The following is a 20270-nucleotide window of genomic DNA, read 5'->3' as shown; positions in this document are numbered from 1 at the left end:
AAGGAGCATGTGTTTTTTTTTTTTTTGTTCATGGACAGATTCAGCTGTTTATATCGTCATATTGCATCACAGTGGTACAGCAGAAGCTATCAGATGAAAAAACAGTGATGCATTCATTCTGGAACAAGTTGATCAGAAATGATGATGAAAAAAAATGTCCTGGAAGAAATGTTTAGTATTGCACTGTGCCGATGCCCTAATGGTGCTTGAGGATCACAGCGTCACAGTAACTGTACAGTGTTGCAATTAAACTTTTTCGCCTCTCTCTGTCTCTCTCTCTCGCTCTCTTTCAGGCCTGCTTTGGGAGGTCTTCTGTCCTCCTCCTACAGACAACACCAGGAATCTCTGGCAGCCGAGCGAGAGCGCCGCCGTGTGGAGAGAGAGGAGAGACTGCAGAGGATCGAGAGAGAGGAGAGGAACAAGCACAGGTGAGGCAGTTATCTATTTTTTGTTTTTGAAAGCAGCTTGAGATGAGAGAATAGATCACATAGAAATAAAATTAATTTAAAAGGGTACTCCAGTTATTTGGTATTGCACTTTCATAGAGAGACAGATTAGAAGAACAACCAAATTGAGACATCAGAGGCAGAAATATGCTGACTTATTATTATTAGCATCAAAAATGCCGGAAATGTTTCTGTAATGCAACACAAAAGTCTTTCATGAGACCCCCCTGCCTCCTAAATAGGGTTGTATTAGAACAAAAATTTTCCACGTTGACTCCGAGTAACCAGTTTATGTAGCTAGATGGCTTTTGAACTTTGTTGTCACCATGAAGTTCCAAGGGAACGAGCAGAGACTCCACAAAGTCACTGCACCCTTCAAATAAACTGGCATTTTGTCATTTTTACGCTTCGGTGTAGTGAGCTTCAGAGTTTCTGGTAGACAGATTAGTCTTAACCTTCGGACAGAGCCAGGCCAGCTGTTTCCCCCTGTTACCAGTGTCTATGCTAAGCTGAGATAATCGTCTGCTGGCCGTACTCAGAATGATAGTGGTATCGATCATTCTCGATCTTCGTCTAACTCTCGACAAGAAAGCAAAAAAGCATATTTCCCAAAATGTTAAACAATTTCTTTGAGGATTTTGGGTGTCACAGGCACAAAATCGAAAGCAATGACCATACATAGTACAGTAGAATATCTATACTATTATTGATTTGATAGATTACTATAGAATTAATAATATATTAGATAATGGCAGGGATTAGATAGAACTCAAACAACAGTTAGTAGATATGAAGGAAAGAATAAGCACAGCTGCTTAAATGAAAGTATAAAAAAATGAATTACAGCATAATGAGTGTGCAAAATACTGCAAGTACAAAAGTATCATTAAAAACATCTGGATTTGATATATTTTTTAAAAGACGGCAGTGTACACCAACAGTGATTATACCATGGAAAACATATGAGAAGAATATGAAATTATAGGTTACACCAATCCCTCAACTGCATGTGTGCATGATGTGTAAACGTGTCACATTCACACTGGTAGGTCTACAGAAGACCATGCCGGTGTCGGCTTTGATTATTATGTTTTAAAACTCTCTGCTTGTGTGTCTCTCACAGTCGCGACTATGTGGATAAAATGGAAGAGGCCAGACTTGCGCGGGAGGAGAGGTAAGTGTGTGCGCAAAATTAAAACAACACACACTCCCAGAACAGCTGAGCCCGCTGGGAATATGTTTCAGCCTGTGGTTTGGGAAGCTCGGTAATAGCGTAATTGTTTTCAGGTTAAAAAGGTGCCCTTTGCTGCCAGAGGCTGGGGGGATGCTGAACCGATTTTCTTTGCTCTGTCGGCCTGTTTTCTCCTTTCTTAAGGAGTCGTACTTAAACCGCTCCGCTCTGCCAAAGGCCTGGATTGTTTTGGCTGCACGCTGTGAGAAAATCAGTTTGCAGGATTCGTCAAGCTTTTCACGCTCACCGCGTGTGCACATACACAGACTCACTGTTTACTCAAGCACATGTATGCTTTAACACACACACATTTTCACGAGGCTAATAAATGTATGTGTGTGTGCAAATGGGAATCACAGGAAGCGAGTGATTTACTCAAGAGGGTATGTGAGGTCAAGATCGGATTTAGCACCGATCATACTTGATGCAACCATCTGTTAGTAGGGACTGATGACAACTGCATAAAAGCCAAATCCAATGCGCTGATCATCACAAAGCTCCTCTTCTTCTTCCTCCTTTTTCTACTCCTTTCTCTTCTATTGACAGTCTATGTACTGAGCCAGTGCTTTTCCTGTGGGCTCAGACTTTGTTCATCCTCAGCTTAAGATGCCGTTGATACGATAGCACAGAGTGTCAGAGAGTCTGAGCGAAAAGAAACAGAGGAAAAGAAAGACAAGAGCAGCTGCATTCAACAACAGACAAAGGTGGACAACAAGCCAGAGAGGGAGATGAGCTGCTGAGTGAGCAGGTGGGAGATGTATCCACAGTAGAGGTTGATGTATTTATGGTGTGTTTGGACGTCGCGGTTATCAGGAAAACATGAGTTTTTAGCCCTGCTCACCTCCCTGAGGGATGTGTCTGTCTGGCAAGTCACAGCCCTGCAGCACCTGGACAAAAAGGACTTGCATGAAATATGATGGCCTTAATGACAGACAGCTGAGTCCAAGACTGACTGTTCATGGTGTACATACTAGAGTTGGACTAAAAAAGGATTCCTGTAGCAAATATTTTTGCTTTCCTCTGAACAGAAACCTTTTTTCTTTAGCTCTAGTCCTCATTTGTACTACGTGTTGGTAATTGCTTAGTTGCTAGTTGCACAGGGCTAATTAGCACACCAAACTAAGATGGTGAGCATGGCAAACATTAAACATGTCAGCATTAGCATTGTGAGCATGTAAGCAGGCTGATGTTTTAGCTTGTAGAATTTAGCAAATAGCAGAAGTACGGCCTCACAGAGCTGCTTGCATGGATGTAAGCTCTTGTTCTTGTTCCTAAACGTTAAATGAATCGTGACAAGCCATGTTATCATCATCATCCATGGTATCAGCTATATTACTCCTGACTGGGTGTTAGCAAATTTTTAATACAAAGGCAGCATCAGGTCAATATTTGATAGTACATAGGGGTACGGCTTAGCAAACAGTAAACAGCCTATCAGAGAGTGATTTATGGACATAAACAGTGCTTACAGTGGTGGTTTGGTACGTTAGAGTGTTTTGCAAACTATCATTCATCACCTTTTATTTCTAAGCGTGTAAGGACACACAGCATATTGAAGGTTTTGATCCAAGTTTAAGAACACAATTCACAGTTGGCTCGGCCGCTCCATTTCACTCTTAATCACATGCACAAACACACACATTTATTGGTATCCAGTTTCTTCAGACCTCTGAAGTGGCCCGATGCTAATGAACGCTGAACAGAAGCTCCACACATTCACGGTACGGTGGGAAAGGGGAGGGGTTAGAGAAAGAAAGAGAGAAAGAAAGAAAGGGAGAGAGAGAGAGGGTTGATTCAGTGCCCTAAATCTCTGTTCTGTCCGGCAGGTTGAGCGGTTAAGTTTGGTAGGGGGAGAAAGGGAGGACGAGAGGAAGGAAAAGGACAAGGGAGGAGAGCTGATCGTGGCACATCTTGAACAGGTTTACTCTGATTCACTTCTGATGTTTGGCCTTTCAGCAGCCAAACTAGCATTAACTTCTTCCCATCTCTCCCATTCTTCTCTCCTGTCATTCTCCCGTCCTCTGCTCCCGCCTCACTAACGCTGTCTCTTCTGCTCTAAACTCCCTCCGGTTGCATATTTGGACTGCTGGAGATAGCTGAGCATTTGGCTAGACAGGAGAGGAAGGCAGGATGAGAAACTCTTGACTGCAGGATTTCAGTGATGAATGCATTGAATGCTTTGTGGACCGTTAATGGGGAGAGGTAGAGGAGCGAGGTGGGCTTACAGCCTGAAGAGGTGGCATGGCAGCTTGGCAGCTGTAGTGGAGAAAACGTTGAGACTGATAGCAGCACTGCAGAGAAAGGCAAGATTGCATTGTCTCTGACTCTATTTTTGCCTTTCTCCTCTGATCCCCTCTCTCTCCATCCCCTTCAGGTATAAGAACGTGGAGCGTCTGGCGGCAGAGGAGTACGAGAGGGAGCGTGTCCGTGTGTCGAGGACTCGCCCTGACCTCAACCTGACCTTCGAACCCTCGGAGGCTTGGCCCTCGTCATCACGCAGCAGCACCCCGTCCTCCTTCGCCTCCCAGGAGGAGGCAGAGGCTGACCTTGAAGCCGGGACCCCCGCCACCCCCTACACGCCCACTGAGACTGGTAGGACAACTGAGAATACTGTTTGATGGAGTAGCTGTCACATATCGACACACTACACGCAGTCTTGACTAATAACACATTGTCTCAAATGCTTAGATATAAAAGACTAACTTGTAACACTATAGTCAACTAAACATAGACTTTTTTTTTAAATCACCTCCCCTGTTTGTTTAGAGGACTTTGATTACTGTGGCCAAATACCACCTATTAGGTTTTGGTTTTGTAAAAATGTACAATACTATTCAGAATTACTACAGCTACTACTATTATCAGGGTTGCTACTGTTTCTCCTGCTAGTACTGCTAACGCTACAACTGTGAGTAATACAACTTAATATAAGATTTTGAATTGGGGTTAACTTATGCTACATCATACTGTGAATCAATTTTTGGTCTTATAGGGAACAATGGTGGTGGAAACATTGAATTTAACACAAGTTTCAGTCATGGTTAGTTCGGATACCTGTGGTTACCGTGGTAACAGCAATTGCAGTTTAATGCCATAGCAGTAACTAACTGGTGTATCTGTTTACAGTGCAGCCAAACAAACTATTGTCGTTTAACAAAGAAGTTTGTCAAAAATAATTGCAACCGTGGTCTGGTTTTATGCCTCGCATGCTATGAGTATTTTTAGTGAACAGTAGAAGACAACAGCAGTGCAGAGGTTGGTCGTCTTGCTGAAGAGTTGGAGGTGTGCTGCCTTTCTCACTGTGGCGGCTCCTTCTAGTTCCATTACTCCCTTTGAGCTTTAGCATTGGGGATGAGTGAGTGCTGTCAGCACTTAATATCAGTGAAATAAAAACGCAAACAGCGAGCCTGGATTACGTGCATGCAGCGTGTTCCTGTGCATCCCTCATGCAAGTAAAGATAATCTGAATCTAGCATGACAATGGCGTTATCCACTGATAACACACATAATTATTGAATGGAACGACTATTCCTGAATTAATAACATCAAAAACTGGCGGTTTGACTTTATGAAACTTTTAAGGGATTGTAACTTTATGGTTGTGTGTGTTTAAGTTCTCTTAGTTCAGAGATCTTGTATGACTTTTAATTCTGCTGGTTAACACTTTAGGGACTTATAATTAAAACCAGAAGATCACCAGTTCAGTTCCCAACAGTGCGCCCCAAAGCAATCATTCTTAACCCTAAATTGTTTCAGTTTGCAGCCTGCCGTTTAAATTAGCAGGCAGGCGTGAGCAAAAGAAGGAGAGACGAGACAGATTGTGGAAAATGCTGAGGGAGAGGAGGGGGACACCATCGGGGGGTAGAAAGAAAAAAAAACAGAGAGAGAGGATATGGGTGAAAGGGTCACACAGGTTTTTGAAAGACCTTTTTGAAAGTGTGATGCCAGAACATCTTGTGTAAGAAAACAGCCTTGTTTTGGAGCTGAGTGAATGTGCAGCCATGAGCTGAGCTGCTGCAGCTCAAACAGACGAGTGTATGAGGCCTCACAGCGTCATGTTATTCTAACCTCGCCCACCTCACTGCATGGACTGTACTGTTGGGTTACATGTTTGCACCGTGTACATGAGCGCGTTATTGACGCAAACAGGAACTTAATTCTTCATTTCCTGTTCATATCCTGATCCTGCAACAACCCGGCTTTCTATACCTGCCGTATTGTTTACATTAGTGTATGGGTGTGTGTTTTTGTTTTTCCTGTAGTGTGTGTGAGTGTGTGTTGGTGCATGGGTGTCCCCTGGGGAACCTAAACAGAGATGCCTTCAACATCAAAGACAGCCGTGTCTCATATTTCAAGCAGTATTTCTCTGCAGATAAGTCACCCTAGAGTAGGTGTCTGTGTGAATGATCAGGGCATGAGGTCGTAAACCAGCATTTTGCAGAAAGTAACACAGATTTTTTTGTGACAGGAGAGGCTGATGACTCCGGTGCCAGTGTAGAAACAGAGGACAAGGAGGCCACTGCTGAAGAGGAGGAAGAGCAGAAAGAGGAGGAAGTACAGGAGGAAGTGGCAGCAGAAAAGGAGGAGGAAGGCGAGGAGTGCGAGCAGGAACCGGAGAAAGAGAAAGAAGAGGCGGAGGAAGATACTGGCATCCTGAGCGACAAGGAACGACAGAATGAGGAAGTGAATGAGAAGGACAACTGCTCGGCCTCCAGCATCTCCTCCGCCAGCAGCACTCTGGAGAGAGAGGAGAGGGGGAGCAATGAGAATGGTGGGTCGGTTTGTGCTGAACAAACATTCAAGTGACATTTCACAGTCTAGTTTTATGTCACTAAGCTGGTTTCAAGTCGGCTATATTCTGACATGCATCATTTAATTATTATTCAAAATGAAGATATTCTCAATTAATATGCTGCTAAATGACTCGTAAAGATGGATGTTTTTATTCAAATCTTTCACTCCCACAATGTACAAAAGTTGACGCTAGTGGAATGTTTGACCACAAGTGGAGTGGGAGCAGTGTTTTGATGAGTAGGCGTCACAGTGACAGACTCGGATGTAACACAATGCATTTGGTGAGCAACGATGAATGTGGCATGTCAAGCAAGTTGATTGGTTGATTCAACTCCTTTGTTTGAAACAGAGCCAAAAACAAATGTAATCATAGTACATAAAAGATGATGATATAAAGTATTGTATTTATACTGCAGTTGATTCTTATAACCATCTCTCCTCTAAACCACCTCCTTCTCAGGCTTTAAGGAGGAAGAGGTGAACGAGCAGTGCAGCAAACTCAACAGCAAGCTCTTCATGCTGGATATGCTGTACTCCCAGAACAAGAAGCCCAGCGATGAGGAGGAGGAAGAAGAGGATGCGGAGAAAGAGAAAGAAAAAGAAAAAGAAGAGGGAGAGGACAAAGAAACCCAGGAGGACGCTGACAAGCAACTGGGCGGTGACCAGAAGAGCCACAACAAGGCTGACAATTCAGAGTCCCGCGGGACCATCCGACCATTCGCGGAGCGGTTTGGAGACTTGATCAAGGACCTTGTTTCGCCCCACCCTCACCTGGAATGTCCAGCCAACGAGCCCCCTCCTCCCCCACCCAAAAAGGAATCAGACACGATCTGGGACCAACTCCTTGCCAGCCCTCGAGAGCTGCGCATCGGGGACATCAACTTCACCGACCTGACGGAGGACGATGACAAGGACATTCTGGATGCTGTTTTGATGGGAGGGTGCGGAGACCTCCCGCCTCCACCGCCACCTCCACCCTGCATCCCCCGCTTCCCTCCACCCCCTCCCATGCTAGGCAGCTGCCCCCCACCCCCTCCCTTGATTGGGATTATGAGGCCTCCTCCTCCCCCTTGTCTTAGTTCCTCAGTTCCAGTGCCTCCGCCCCCGGAGCCGCCTCTCTTCAACAAGAAGAAGAAGACAATCCGGCTCTTCTGGAGCGAGGTGAGTCAAGATGCAAGTACCATTCCCATCAGTCAGGTAAAAGAAACAGTCGAATCACTCTTTTAATTCAGTGAAGTGAGATTCACACAACTTGGATTTGCCAGAATTTACATTTTTTTTAATTGCAATAGCTAACCTTACTTTATCAACGCTGAGACCACGGCAGTCCAAGCAGACAGCCTATCACTCTCTTACAGTGTAGAGGAATTAAGTCTGTTTTTGTTTGTCAGAAGTATTTGTCCTGCATTACTGGTTGGGCAGGTGGTCCTACAGATCAAAACAAAGCGTACTCATATGACTGTTTTCTATAGTCAGTTACGATTAAGGACTCATCAGAAACAGAATGGCCGACTAAGCCCACAATGTTCCTGCTGCTGCTATTATCTGGTTCTTTCTCTGGTCTTTCATTTACCTCTTTTATTGTAGGAAATGGGAGTCTAACACATGTCTCTAGTTAATGCAGTCCATTCTTGTTCTGTTTGTGATCAGGTTCATCCCACGGACTCCCAGTACAGGCACTACAAGAGGAGCGGAGACTCGCTGTGGACCAAACTGGAACCAGTGAAGCTGGACACAGCCAAACTGGAACACCTGTTTGAGTCAAAATCAAAGGAAATACCAGTAACAAAGGTAAACAACCTGTGCCTGAACAAGGTTCAGGTCGGTTTGGGATGTTTGGGTGTATAGTGGCACAATATGATAACTGAGTGATGCCTTGATTTATCCAACTGTCCTGGTAGCATCCACGGAAAGTTCTGTTAGATTGTTCATTTATTTCTTTGTTCATCTTGCATCACACATGATGGACTGACCTGTGTTTGGGGTTTGGCAAAAAATAGAGGAGTGATTGAAACAGTTGTACAGGCCAAAGGTGGTGCTACCATACCAGATTGCAAACAACGTTTTTGTTACCGATTAGAGGTAAGACCTTAGAGCGTATGAGATTTGTGTGTTTGATATTCTTAATCCACCACATTATGCATGTAACATATTTAAAGTTGCATCAGCTCCTCATGTTTTCACAGGTGTCATGTATTTTATCATTTTGTCCTTGTGACATTTTATGCACTCTGGCGGCTGGTGCTTTATCACAAAAACCTTGCCTATGGCAGCCACACAGCCCGCGGGTTTGGCATCCATTATCTCAAACACTTGAAAGTCGATGTTTTAAGGGTTAAGCGAGGTCATCTGCGTTCTGATCCTGATCAAACGGGACAGTTTTGAGTCCTTCGTAATTCTCGCAAAGCCTCTAAATAAGAAAAGTATGGCCTGCTAAGATGGGGCCTCTCACACTTTGAACTCCTGAGCCAGCGCTTCAAAAGCACAGCTCCTGTTAGAGCCAGGCCAGTCAGTCGCTCACCTCGGCTCGGCTTCTGCTTTACACCCAATGTGACAGTATGATGGTGGTCTGCAGCTATACTGTTGAAACAGCTCTAGCAAAGCTGCCAGTTAATGAGAGAATCCAAGATATAGAGGACCACCAGAATATTGAAGCCACCAGAGGTCAGAACAACTTTATTGATGCTGCTTTGTTGTTGCTTTGGTCCTTCTTTAGGTTCTATGGTTTTCTTACCTTACCCATCAGAATGTAAAGTATGTGCTATAGTTATCAGAAAGATTAGAGATTGCAGGCTCAAAACAATGTCACATAGGTTTTCATCTACACTTTGCTGTATTTCTTCGTTATACAACCGTCAAACTTTGCTCCTTTCGATCTCTTGCCCTGTCTGACTGATTCATTTGCTGAACAGAAACAGAAACGTCACTAATTTCACATTACATTACATTACAATCTTAAATGATTTGCCTTAAGCTTTATCTCATGTTCCACGGAGTACCTCCCATCAACGCTAAGTATGATGATGTGTTTTTTCTAAAATATAGTTTTTAAGTTGACTATAAATACTTTGATCACTAACAAGTCTGCTGTAAAATCAAAGTTACAGTACAAATCATAGCAGCAGGGTTGTCCTGTAGTGTAAGTCTTCCAGGCTCCATTTGTTGAGTTTATAACTTCCTAGTGGCAGTCTTAGCACTTACTCTGTTAAAATTTTATGTGGTGACATATGACAACTTCCCTCCTTTGATAGCTCAGAATGGCCTCAAGTGCTGGTGAGCTCATGTGTTCACACACAGTGTCAGTGTGTCTGCAGACATGCAAACATCCATATAAACACACACTGTACGGAATTAACCTGAAAAGGTATTTCCTGCTCCTACCAACCATAGTAGTTCCCACAGCTGCAGTCAGTGTAACCTGAGTGATGATCCCTCTAATCCTTACAAGCCCACAAAGCAGACCACACAGAGAAAAGAGACAGAGAGAGAGACCCAGCATTGACCCTCTCTCTATTTTTGTGTCCTAGAAAACAGCAGCGGACGGCAAGCGTCAGGAGATCATCGTTCTGGATTCCAAGAGGAGTAATGCCATCAACATCGGTCTGACGGTGCTGCCCCCTCCTCGCACTATCAAGACGGCCATCCTCAACTTTGACGAGTACGCGCTCAACAAGGAGGGCATAGAGGTGAGAGATAAAGATGGTGGCGAAAAGGAAGAAAGTGGTGCATGATGATTGAGACACCTGTCGCTCACACACTGCTGTCCTCTCTTGTCCCACCCCGTCCTCGCCTTCAGAAAATCCTGACGATGATCCCCACGGAGGAGGAGAAGCAGAAGATCCAGGAGGCCCAGCTGGCCAACCCCGACATCCCGCTGGGCTCAGCAGAGCAGTTCCTCCTCACTCTGTCCTCCATCAGCGAGCTCTCCGCCAGACTCCAGCTCTGGGCCTTCAAGATGGACTACGAGGCAACGGAGAAGGTCTGCATAAACGAGAGGCAGCGCTGGCGTGATTACATAAAACTATAACAGTTCAAAAAAAAGAAACTTTAGATACTTTTCCCAAGAATGTGGAGGAGGGAAAGCCAAACCAAAATCATTATCAAACGCACATTTAAAATCATACTGAGGCAGTGAATGTGGTTTTATTAAAGCAGAAACAGACATACACGTACAAAGCCAAATGAACTGCACACCATAAAGGTTGGAGTAAGTGTGCACAGCATGTGTGCATTTGTGTGTGTCTTATGCCCGTGTCAGTGAGTATCAACATCCCTTTTGGTGCAAACAACATCCGCAAAACATCAACATAGCTACATCATAACATCATAACAAAATATGCACGCTTATTAGCAGCACCTTGTCTTCTTCTGGCACACCATACTTTACTCGAGCGAAGAATGCGTCCAGGAGGAGAAGTTCAAAGTCGAAACCCAGAGAATGAAAGAGACGCTGCCCCTCCCTTCCCGTCCTGTAAACTTTACAGCTTTCCGCAGGACGCAGTTGTCTTTAATCTCTCCCTGAAAGGCACAATTCCTGACCACACGTTCGTCGGGGCGCCGTTTTCGACTCGACTATGTGGGATGCTTTGGAAGTGGGAGCCTTAATGGAGGGCAGCATACTGCGCGGGCACAAAAACAAGAGCTCGGTGTAATCAGAAGCACGTTCGATAGTGGAGGCTGACCGAGGCTGCAACCTTTAAACGACCTCTCATGACCTCAAGCACAGATGATTTGTGGTGGGAGACCGGGTGCACCTGTTCTCCACTTATGTAAATGTAGACTAATGAAACACATGTTTTTGAGAGTCTTAATTGACTCAACTAATGATGTGTGTGTGTGTGTGCGCGCGCGCATGTGTGTGTTTTCCTCCTCCCAGGAAGTTGCAGAGCCGCTGCAAGATCTGAAGGAGGGTATGGAACAGCTGGAGAAGAACAAAACCCTACGCTACATCCTCTCCACGCTGCTCTCTATCGGAAACTTCCTCAACGGCACCAACGTGAGTCATGACCGTTCCAGGTTCACATCATCACGCTGGGACATAATGACAAGCTTCCTTTGTTTGAAGTAATTATAGAGACACTCAGCGATTTTAATGCAGTGTGGATTTTCTAAGCCTGTAATTTGTAGATTAAAAATTTCATCACATATTAGCTACTATAATTTGATGAGCACAGATGTTCCTTATAATACTACTCCAGACATGCTCTTTGCTCAATCATCATTTGTTTTGTTGTTGCATGTTAATTTCATAAACAACCGTAAATGGTTTTTAGATGAAGTTTGTGATTATATAGGAACTCAGAATAGGAAGCACAAAAAGAGCAAATATGAGGCAGGGTTTGTAAGTAATCTGTGTGTCCACGTGTCCAGGCTAAAGGCTTCGAGATGACATATTTGGAGAAGGTTCCAGAGGTGAAGGACACGGTTCATAAGCAGTCTCTGCTACATCACGCCTGCTCTGTGGTGGTGGAGAACTTCCCTCAGAGCACCGACCTCTACTCCGAGATCGGAGCCATCACGCGATCTGCGAAAGTATGCTCTGCACTCACTCGTGAAAAGCTTATATACACACTATTTTGCATCCCAGTAACTGACCTCAGCTAGGCTCAGTTGTTTAGTTGAACTGACTTTAACTTCCCTGAACTTGAGAAAGCAAGTTCAAGAAACTCAAGACATGAAGGTCAGTCAACAACTGTCTTGTCAAACTGACACGTTACAGTCAGATTTGCTTTCCTGGATACTTGCCTTCATCGTGAATAGCAGTATTTTCATTACTTTCAGAGGAAACAACCATGAATTAACTTCACATGTATTACAGAATTACAGCAAGGGTCTCTGGAGAGATTTACCTCTCAAGCAATGCATGCTGGGAAATCTGCCAATATGTTAATCAAGGCTTTTTAGTGAACACTCAGCAGTACTTTCCTTCAAATCATTCTTTCAAGTCAAATTATTTTTATGGTGGAGTTCATGTGGAATTAATAAATCATATATTTAAATTAAGCTTTTGATAAAAGACTTAATCCTGTATGATGTTTTACATTGTAGCTGAATGATATTGAATGCTTCTTAAAACGAGATGCAACACAGTTGACTGCTTATAGTTTTTTGGATGCTGGACAAGTAACACACTTTCCCTCCACAAGTACCTCATTTGCACCAAAATCTCCCCCGTCAGGTGGATTTCGACCAGCTGCAGGAGAACCTGTGTCAGATGGAGCGGCGCTGCAAAGCCTCATGGGACCACCTGAAGGTGATCGCCAAGCATGAGATGAAGCCCCAGCTGAAGCAGAAGATGTCTGACTTCCTCAAAGAATGTGCTGAGAGGATTATCATCCTCAAGATTGTTCACCGCAGGATCATCAACAGGTAGCTCCCCCTCACAACCGTCTCTTCTTGTCCTGGTAAAACCAAAAACGTTGATATCTCAGTACAGAATACAGACTGGTCAGTCACACACTCCTCATTATTCTTAGCTTAGCTTATTTAAGTAGCTGCTATCATCTAAAACAATGGGACTGTCCAGTGAAATAATTGTGTTTAATAAATGTTGTTATCCTTCTCGCAGGTTCCATTCATTCCTGCTGTTCCTCGGTCATCCGGCCTACAGCGTGAGAGAGATCAGCGTCCACCGGTTCAGTAAAATCCTCAGCGAGTTTGCCCTGGAGTACCGAACCACGCGAGACCGCGTGCTGCAGCAGAAGCAGAAGCGAGCCGACCACCGCGAACGCAACAAGACACGGGGGAAGATGATCATGGATGTCAACGCTCCTGTGAGCATCACACACACACACACACACAGGATCTCTGACACAAACACACACTGTTAGCTCTATTTTCTTGTGCTTCCCTTTACAGTTCTTTTTCTATGAGTCTTTCACTTTCGCTCTTTCTTTCCTCTGTAGTCTGATGATGAAGAGGAGAGTGAGGTATCAACATGTGTGCTGCCTGTCTGCATGTGTGTGTCTCGATGTGTGCCCACGCATTACTCACGCTGTGGGGACATAAATCTGTTTACACAGTCACATTGTGGGGACTCGCCTTGCTTATGGGGACGAAAGGCAAGTCCCCACAATGTAAATCATTAAATTTTAGGGTGTAGACTTGGATTAAGGTTAGGGTAAGTGTTAGGCAAGTAATGGTTATGGTTATGGTTAGCGTAAGTCTCCAGGAAACGTCTATGTGATGTCCCCAAAAATTATGGAAACACATGTGTGCTTGAGTGTGTGCGTGTGTGTTTGTGCATGTGCGTGTGTGAAACTGCTAACCCTGACTGGGTGACTCAACCTCACAGTTTTCCCTTTCTGATTGTACTGATTTTAAGATCTTCGTGGATCAGCCAGTAAAGTAGTGGAGGCATTATGATCTTTACAGATGGATCAGATATTTTCCCTGATGCTTCAGCATGTTTGACTCAAAGCCCAATTGATTTGAAATATAAGCTGACAGATTCTTACTGTCTTTCACTCTGTCTCTGCCCTTCAGTGTGGTCGGTATGGCTCCAGCAGCAACAGCGGCGCCCCCAGTGGCAGCCAGGAGAGCGAGCAGCCTCAGGGTCTGGGCCACTCTGAGGACGCTGCAGAGCACGAGCACATGAAAGCCGTGCTCAGAACCAGCCTCAGTGGCGGCGACAAGGAGGCCAGCGGAGTACCGGGGCTTCGGACACGGACAAGATCCCGGCCTGGCCGGGGAGGTGAGGATGACAGGAAGTCTCTTAAGGGGTCACACAGAGAGGCCAACAGTAAAAGTCACAGCATTTTAAAGGGCTTCTGTGTTCACACATAAGCCTTTGTCGTTCTGCTCCATTTGTTCAGGTCGCAGTATGCAGGCATGGACGCCAGCCGTGGAGGACGCTCAGATCTGCGGAGACGACGCTGCAGATGAGATCATGGAGCGTATAGTTAGGTCGGCCACTCAGGGTCCAGGAACCAGAGCCCAGCCCCGGGAGAGGAGGAGGTCCAGGGCCAACCGCAAGTCATGTACGACCTGAATGCTTAAACCTATATCACACCCCAATTCTGAGCTGGTTTCGCTTATGTTGTGTGTTCACACTGGAAAAGTGACAAGATAGCGTATATTCAAAGCTGTCAGTATCATCCTTTCACGGTTTTAATCTGCTGTTGATGTACGATGTTCTCCCACAAAGCAAAAACAAAAGACAAAGCTGCCTTGTATAATCGGTACAAACAAGTATGTTGATTTCTTGCATACTCACGTTCGCTATGACGCTCTTCTCTTTTGCCGCAGTGAGGCGGACTCTGAAGAACGGCCTGACCCCAGAAGAAGCTCTTGCTTTAGGACTAACTGATTGTCCGGATACATAAATGTGATCTTCCAATCTCCCTCATCGCCGTGGAAACAGAGCCACAATCATTGAAGCGACATCTCTGTCGGCCGCCTGCCTTTGCCACACTTTACAGAGCTGTATTCCACCCGTCACGAACCCCTTTTAGGTTTTTGCCAGCTGCTAATTTTGCCTGATGTGTCTGAGTGATGAGGCTGCAGCCGTGAGTGTTTTTTAATGCGTCACGAAGGAAAAAGTGGAAGTGGAGAAAGAGGACTCAATTCAGTAGCGCTGCCTCCACACTGAATTGAAACAGTTGTTTTTTTATTTATCTAAACATATATTTGAAATGTTGCATTAGTCCAAAGGGATAATTTCTGCTTGAGAGTTTCTGCAGCTGTGACTTCACCATTTTATTTTCATTTATTTAAGCTGTGAATTTCAGTTGTAAAGATGAACAGGCTGAAGAGGAAGTTTGATTTGTTCTCTTATCCAGTTTCAAAGGACCCCAAGAGATCAGCACAAACAAAGAGGCTCACTGAGGTCGAAGAAATGCTTCTGCAGCTGCATGTTTGACAAGTGACGAGTGTGGTTGTGTTTAGTAGGAATGTGAAAGGTTTACTATCTGACGTGTGCCTTTCTTTTAGAGGGACAACACTGTACCTTCACGCCATCTCTCCCTCTGGTTTCATGCACCTCCTACTTCTCCTGTAACTCACAGGTGTCACATTCACAGCCGTAGTTCTATCAACTATAAGTGTTGATTACAATTAATTATTTTTTTTTTTTTTTTTAATTTTGGCAGAATTGTTCAGTATTTATTTGCAAAGCTCCGACATCTTGCACCTTACTCAACATGAATAGTTTCTCATGAATGAACGACACAGAAAACACAGAAATAAGGAGGTTTTTTATCTCAGACAAACTGTTTGTAAAGTGTAAAAAGACAAAAGGATAAAGAGTTTTTTTTTAATTTTAATAATCTATTTTGAAGGACATGCGGAGAATTCTGCATAAAATGTGTAAATGCCCTTTTCAGCTGCCAGGTACTAAATACTGTAGTACTACAGTGTGCATGTTTAGTGCGGTTCATGTAATGTATTATTTTTGTAATTTCTGTAGAAACCTGTATTATAGTCTGAGAGAAAGGAGGCTATTCTGTGAATTGTAATAAAAGATCAAAGAAATGAAAGATGTGCTCACAGCTGAAATATGTTCGCATGAAGCATTGCTCTGTGCTGACAGAGGGGAGCAGTATTTGGACATTTGCTTTGTGCTGTATGACCTTGAACAGGTTATGGATCATGTCCCAGCTGAACCATCTGCTCCTCTCACAGTCCAACAAAACCTGGGAAATATCACTGCATAAATACCTTGTTGTGGGCTGAACATTAAACAATGGTTACACTTTCACTTGAAATGCTGTGTATACAAATTCTGCAATAAATACCTTGAGTGAATAAAAACAGATCTGCGCGTCTTTCTTCTTCCCTGCTTTCACTTCTGAGGCCTTGAATGCACCCTAGGACTCGTGGGCGTGCCTCAGCTGAACAACCTTTGGATTAAAGAGGTGCCATAAACTGCACAATTGCTGCTCACTTTACTTGTGCAGTTCACTGTCGAGCCTTTTCATTTTGTTTTGTTGACTATCTGTGTCCATGGCCAAGTCAATGAGTCTGCTGTGGGGGGCTGGATCCCCTCCCTGCTGGCGGGTTATGATCACCCTGGAGGAAAAGAAGCTGCAGGGCTACAAGCACAAGCTGCTGTCTTTTGAGAAAGGAGAGCACAAATCCCAGGAAGTCTTGGAAATCAATCCAAGGGGACAGGTGGGTGTAGCATGCAGTACAGTAAAAACAACCATATTCACACTGTGTATATTTAAGTCCAATCTAATTAACTGTTAGAGTCATACCGTATCAACTGGAGTGGCTCTGGATAGAGGGTAAATTTCCAGTAACCAGTGTAATATTATGCTATTTTTATTATAAAGGTTGACTGTCTCTGCAGCAGATGACACAATGCACAGCACAATTACCAACTGAAAAATAATGTAATCATGTAATTTCATTCTGCCAGCTTCCTGCCTTCAAACATGGAGACAACATACTGAACGAGTCCTGTGCAATATGTTTATACCTGGAGGTAAAGTGCACAAGCTGAAACTACACACAGCTTCTTCTCATCATCTCACAGAACTGAAAAAAAGAAAAACATCTTTTCAATCGTTCTGTGACAGAATCAGTTCAAGTCCCAGGGCATCAGGCTGATCCCTGACAGCCCTGCAGAACAAGCACTGATGTACCAACGCATGATGGAGGGCCTCACCTTCACTGATAAACTCAGTAAGATACACACAGCCTCGTAGGAATGCGAACACAGAGTGAAGAGGAAAAAATGGCGAGGAGCACTAACGCAATCACACACTGCAGTGATATTCATGTTTGATGATCTGTCTCAGATTCAGTCATCTACTATGAGTGGTTTGTCCCTGAAGAGGAGAGATGTGATTCTGCAGTGAAGAGAAACAGGGAGGCTCTGACCACTGAATTCAAACTCTGGGAGGGTTACCTGCAGAAGGTAGCGCACCAGCAGCACACACACACACACACATACACAGACATGTAAAAAATGCTGACAGTAGTGTTTCTGTCACTTGATTTCTGCATCAAGGTGGCTGCAGGCTCGTACCTTGCGGGGGCCTTCTCCCTGGCTGATGTGATCGTCTTCCCAAACATCGCTTATGCTTTTCGTTTCGGGTGGGTGACTGAGTATTGTACTTGCTGGAGAAATGAGCCATGACTGCCGTTGTTGCTTTTCAGTCACATCATATTCTGGTTTCTTTTCTTTAGGCTGTCTGTTGGACGTTACCCCAAACTGGCAAAATATTACAGCCTGCTGAAGGACAGACCGAGCATTAAAGCCAGCAGGCCTCCACACTGGGTGGCCAGCCCACAGGGTTATGACACCCTGAAGGATCTCTGAAACACACAACATTGCCTTCGCCGTGTTTTTGCATGAGATAAGATCAACTTTATTAATCCCCAGAAATTGATGAAAAAAATTGAAACAAATTGGATATTTGATTTTTAATAGACCAAATGTTTGACACATTGTTTAATAAAATGTGGAGTTGCAGGTAAATCTATGATAAAGGGAAACCGTTTGAAAAAACACAAGTTGTATTACTACCATCTTGCCAGTAGGTGGCAATAAGCGCTTTTGTAATGGCTTGAGATCCCCATGAGCAGCGGAGAGAGCAACAGTCAACACTTGTGCGCAGTTTGCTTGCCACTTGCGAAGCGGTGTCGATTTTTTTGAGACAATGGTCTTTATTAAATACCACAACGTCTTAATCCAGTGTTTATGCGGCGTGTGTTTTACAGGTAAAATAAGATAATTGCTAATTGACAGAGTTTTGAAGGCAGTTTGGCGCACGTGACTCTATGATACATAGCTAAGCCACATGCTGAGAGCTGAAGTGTACTATCCTGACTTTGCTGTAAATATGTGTCCACTCATGGTGGCTTGGAAAACAGCACACACTGTAATTTTTAACAAGTTTAGCTAACTGCCATATTATGTTAAAACGCTGTGAGCCAGTTTATTCACCAAGAGTCCCTCAGCTCAGCAGGTTGTCTTAATTAGCTCCCCGTAGCGTTAGCATGAAGACATGACAACGCGGACAAGTTAAGATAAAGCTTTATTTATTTGGGCATTACAGCATTATGTAATAGCAGTTGGAAAGAAAAATAGAAACAGAGATAGAGAAATTTAAAAAGCAAAATACAAAATTAAAAAGAATATGTACATATACAAGCAAAATGAAATTTTGACTATAAGAAAAAAACGTAGAAAAAAAAATATAAAGAAATACGCATTGCCAAAATAACTGGAAAAATAATTATGCTGCCTTCAGATTAATAATAATGATAGTGTTCATACTATTGCACAGTAGAATTAACTATACAAAACTAAAAAATATGTAATATTGCACAAAATTTAAGGATATGAGTGTATGCTGGCATAAATGACGAGGAAAAAAACTGATTATTTGGCAAACAACATCAACACAGTCTTTTGTGATGCTGGAGTTGAATAATCTGACATCTGATGGAATGAAGGACCTGCAGTAGCGTTCCTTCTTACAGGGTGGATGCAGCAGTCTGTTACTAAAGGAGCTGCTGAAAGCCCCCACTGCGTCATGCAGGGGGTGGGAAGGGGTTGTCAATGATAGATGTCAGCTTGGCTAACATCCTCCTCTCACCTACATCCTCAGTTGTGTCCAGAGGGCAGTCCAGGGCGGAGCAAGCTCTCCTGACCAGTTTATTGAGTCTCTTTCTGTCCTCTGAGACCCCAGTAATGTCCTACATACTTCAAAGGACCTCAGTCTTCTCAGAAGATGGAGAGCACTTTGTCTCTTCCTATATAGGGCATCAGTGTTCTTGGACCAGTCCAGTTTATTGTTGAGGTGGACGCCCAGGTATTTGTACTCCACAATTTCAATATCAAAACCCTGCAAGCACACCGGTGTAGTCTTTGGTGCTTACCTGAGGAAGTTGATGTGCAGGTGGTCCACAAGTCCACACCAGTCGACAAAGTTAGCGATGACATCCCTGTATTCCAAATCGTTCCCCTGCGATACACATCCAACGATGGCTGTATCATCGGAGAACTTCTGGAGGTGGCAGCTGGTTGTGTTGTGTCTGAAGTCCGACGTGTAGAGGGTGAAGAGGGAAGGAGAGAGCACAGCACCCTGTGGAGCCCCATGGCTGCAAACTGCCATGTTGTTGCCACATGTTAGTGAGGTAGTCGATGGTCAGTGCAGCCAGGTGACAGTCTACTCTGGCACTTTCTAGCTTCCCCCTCAGCACTGATGGCTGGATTGTGTTGAAAGCACTGGAGAAGTCAAAAAACTCGATCCTTACTGTGTTATCAGTGCTCTCTTAACAGAGAAAATGGTCAGAGCTGCTGTAACAGGCTGCCACTCGTGCGGCGTTATCTTGGATCAGACCTTCAGTTGTCTCTCTTGCTCACATCATAACCTGATTTTTAAGCTTCCCACCTACAAGCGGGAGCGGTGCCTTGGCTCCCTCAAGCGAGGGAGTGCAGAAAAGAGAGACATAGAGAGGAAGCGCACTGAAACAGGTGAAGATTTTAAAGTCATCTGTTATAAAGAGAATACTATATTTTAGAACTGTTTTTATCCACCAGAATTACTAGCCTGGGTCACTTACTTTGTTGTGCTTTTAAATCCAAGTTTTGCTTTGTTTTACTTAGCTGTGTTTTTATTATAACTGAATGACCCAGTGCACAGACTTCTCGCCTGTTATTTGAGTAGTCTACAATACCTTGAAGCTGCTGAGCAAACAGAGCCCAATCCTGAACAAGACTTTCTGTACTCAAGCTCTGCACCGACCAGTAGGAAAAAGAGACTTTTTGCTGGAGCCATTTTCAAGTTGTGTTTAAATCAAGTGGCTGGCTTTTCGTGCATTTTGTCTTGTTGACCACCTTAGCC

General features: G+C 44.1%; 2 protein-coding genes across 4 annotated transcripts in view; both read left to right on the top strand.

Moving 5' to 3' along the window:
• Positions 1 to 16189, top strand: part of fhod3a (formin homology 2 domain containing 3a) — a 56382-nt gene extending 40193 nt beyond the window's left edge. For 2 of the 3 annotated variants that reach the window (XM_041955088.1, XM_041955086.1), the window contains 16 exons: positions 294 to 428; positions 1570 to 1620; positions 4052 to 4269; positions 6146 to 6448; positions 6932 to 7632; positions 8122 to 8262; positions 9999 to 10157; positions 10268 to 10450; positions 11348 to 11467; positions 11842 to 12003; positions 12650 to 12840; positions 13040 to 13244; positions 13377 to 13400; positions 13957 to 14164; positions 14286 to 14450; positions 14719 to 16189. In XM_041955088.1, the coding sequence (XP_041811022.1) occupies positions 294 to 428; positions 1570 to 1620; positions 4052 to 4269; positions 6146 to 6448; positions 6932 to 7632; positions 8122 to 8262; positions 9999 to 10157; positions 10268 to 10450; positions 11348 to 11467; positions 11842 to 12003; positions 12650 to 12840; positions 13040 to 13244; positions 13377 to 13400; positions 13957 to 14164; positions 14286 to 14450; positions 14719 to 14795 (3043 nt within the window). In that variant the 3' untranslated portion in view covers positions 14796 to 16189. The remainder of the gene's footprint in view (positions 1 to 293; positions 429 to 1569; positions 1621 to 4051; positions 4270 to 6145; positions 6449 to 6931; positions 7633 to 8121; positions 8263 to 9998; positions 10158 to 10267; positions 10451 to 11347; positions 11468 to 11841; positions 12004 to 12649; positions 12841 to 13039; positions 13245 to 13376; positions 13401 to 13956; positions 14165 to 14285; positions 14451 to 14718) is intronic. The other variant, XM_041955087.1, reaches the window with a different exon arrangement.
• A 224-nt stretch (positions 16190 to 16413) lies between these two features.
• LOC121619281 (glutathione S-transferase A-like) lies at positions 16414 to 17737 on the top strand. Its single transcript, XM_041954865.1, has 6 exons — positions 16414 to 16581; positions 16832 to 16897; positions 16992 to 17097; positions 17214 to 17332; positions 17426 to 17511; positions 17605 to 17737. The coding sequence occupies exons 1-6, from the start codon at positions 16414 to 16416 to the stop codon at positions 17735 to 17737; spliced, it is 678 nt and encodes a 225-aa protein (XP_041810799.1).
• The last annotated feature ends 2533 nt before the right edge of the window (positions 17738 to 20270 follow it).

Source organism: Chelmon rostratus, chromosome 16 (genome assembly GCF_017976325.1).
Source record: "Chelmon rostratus isolate fCheRos1 chromosome 16, fCheRos1.pri, whole genome shotgun sequence".
NCBI lineage: Eukaryota > Metazoa > Chordata > Actinopteri > Chaetodontiformes > Chaetodontidae > Chelmon > Chelmon rostratus.
The sequence above is the reverse complement of the archived record's forward strand: the minus strand, read 5'-3'. Positions and strand labels throughout refer to the sequence as shown.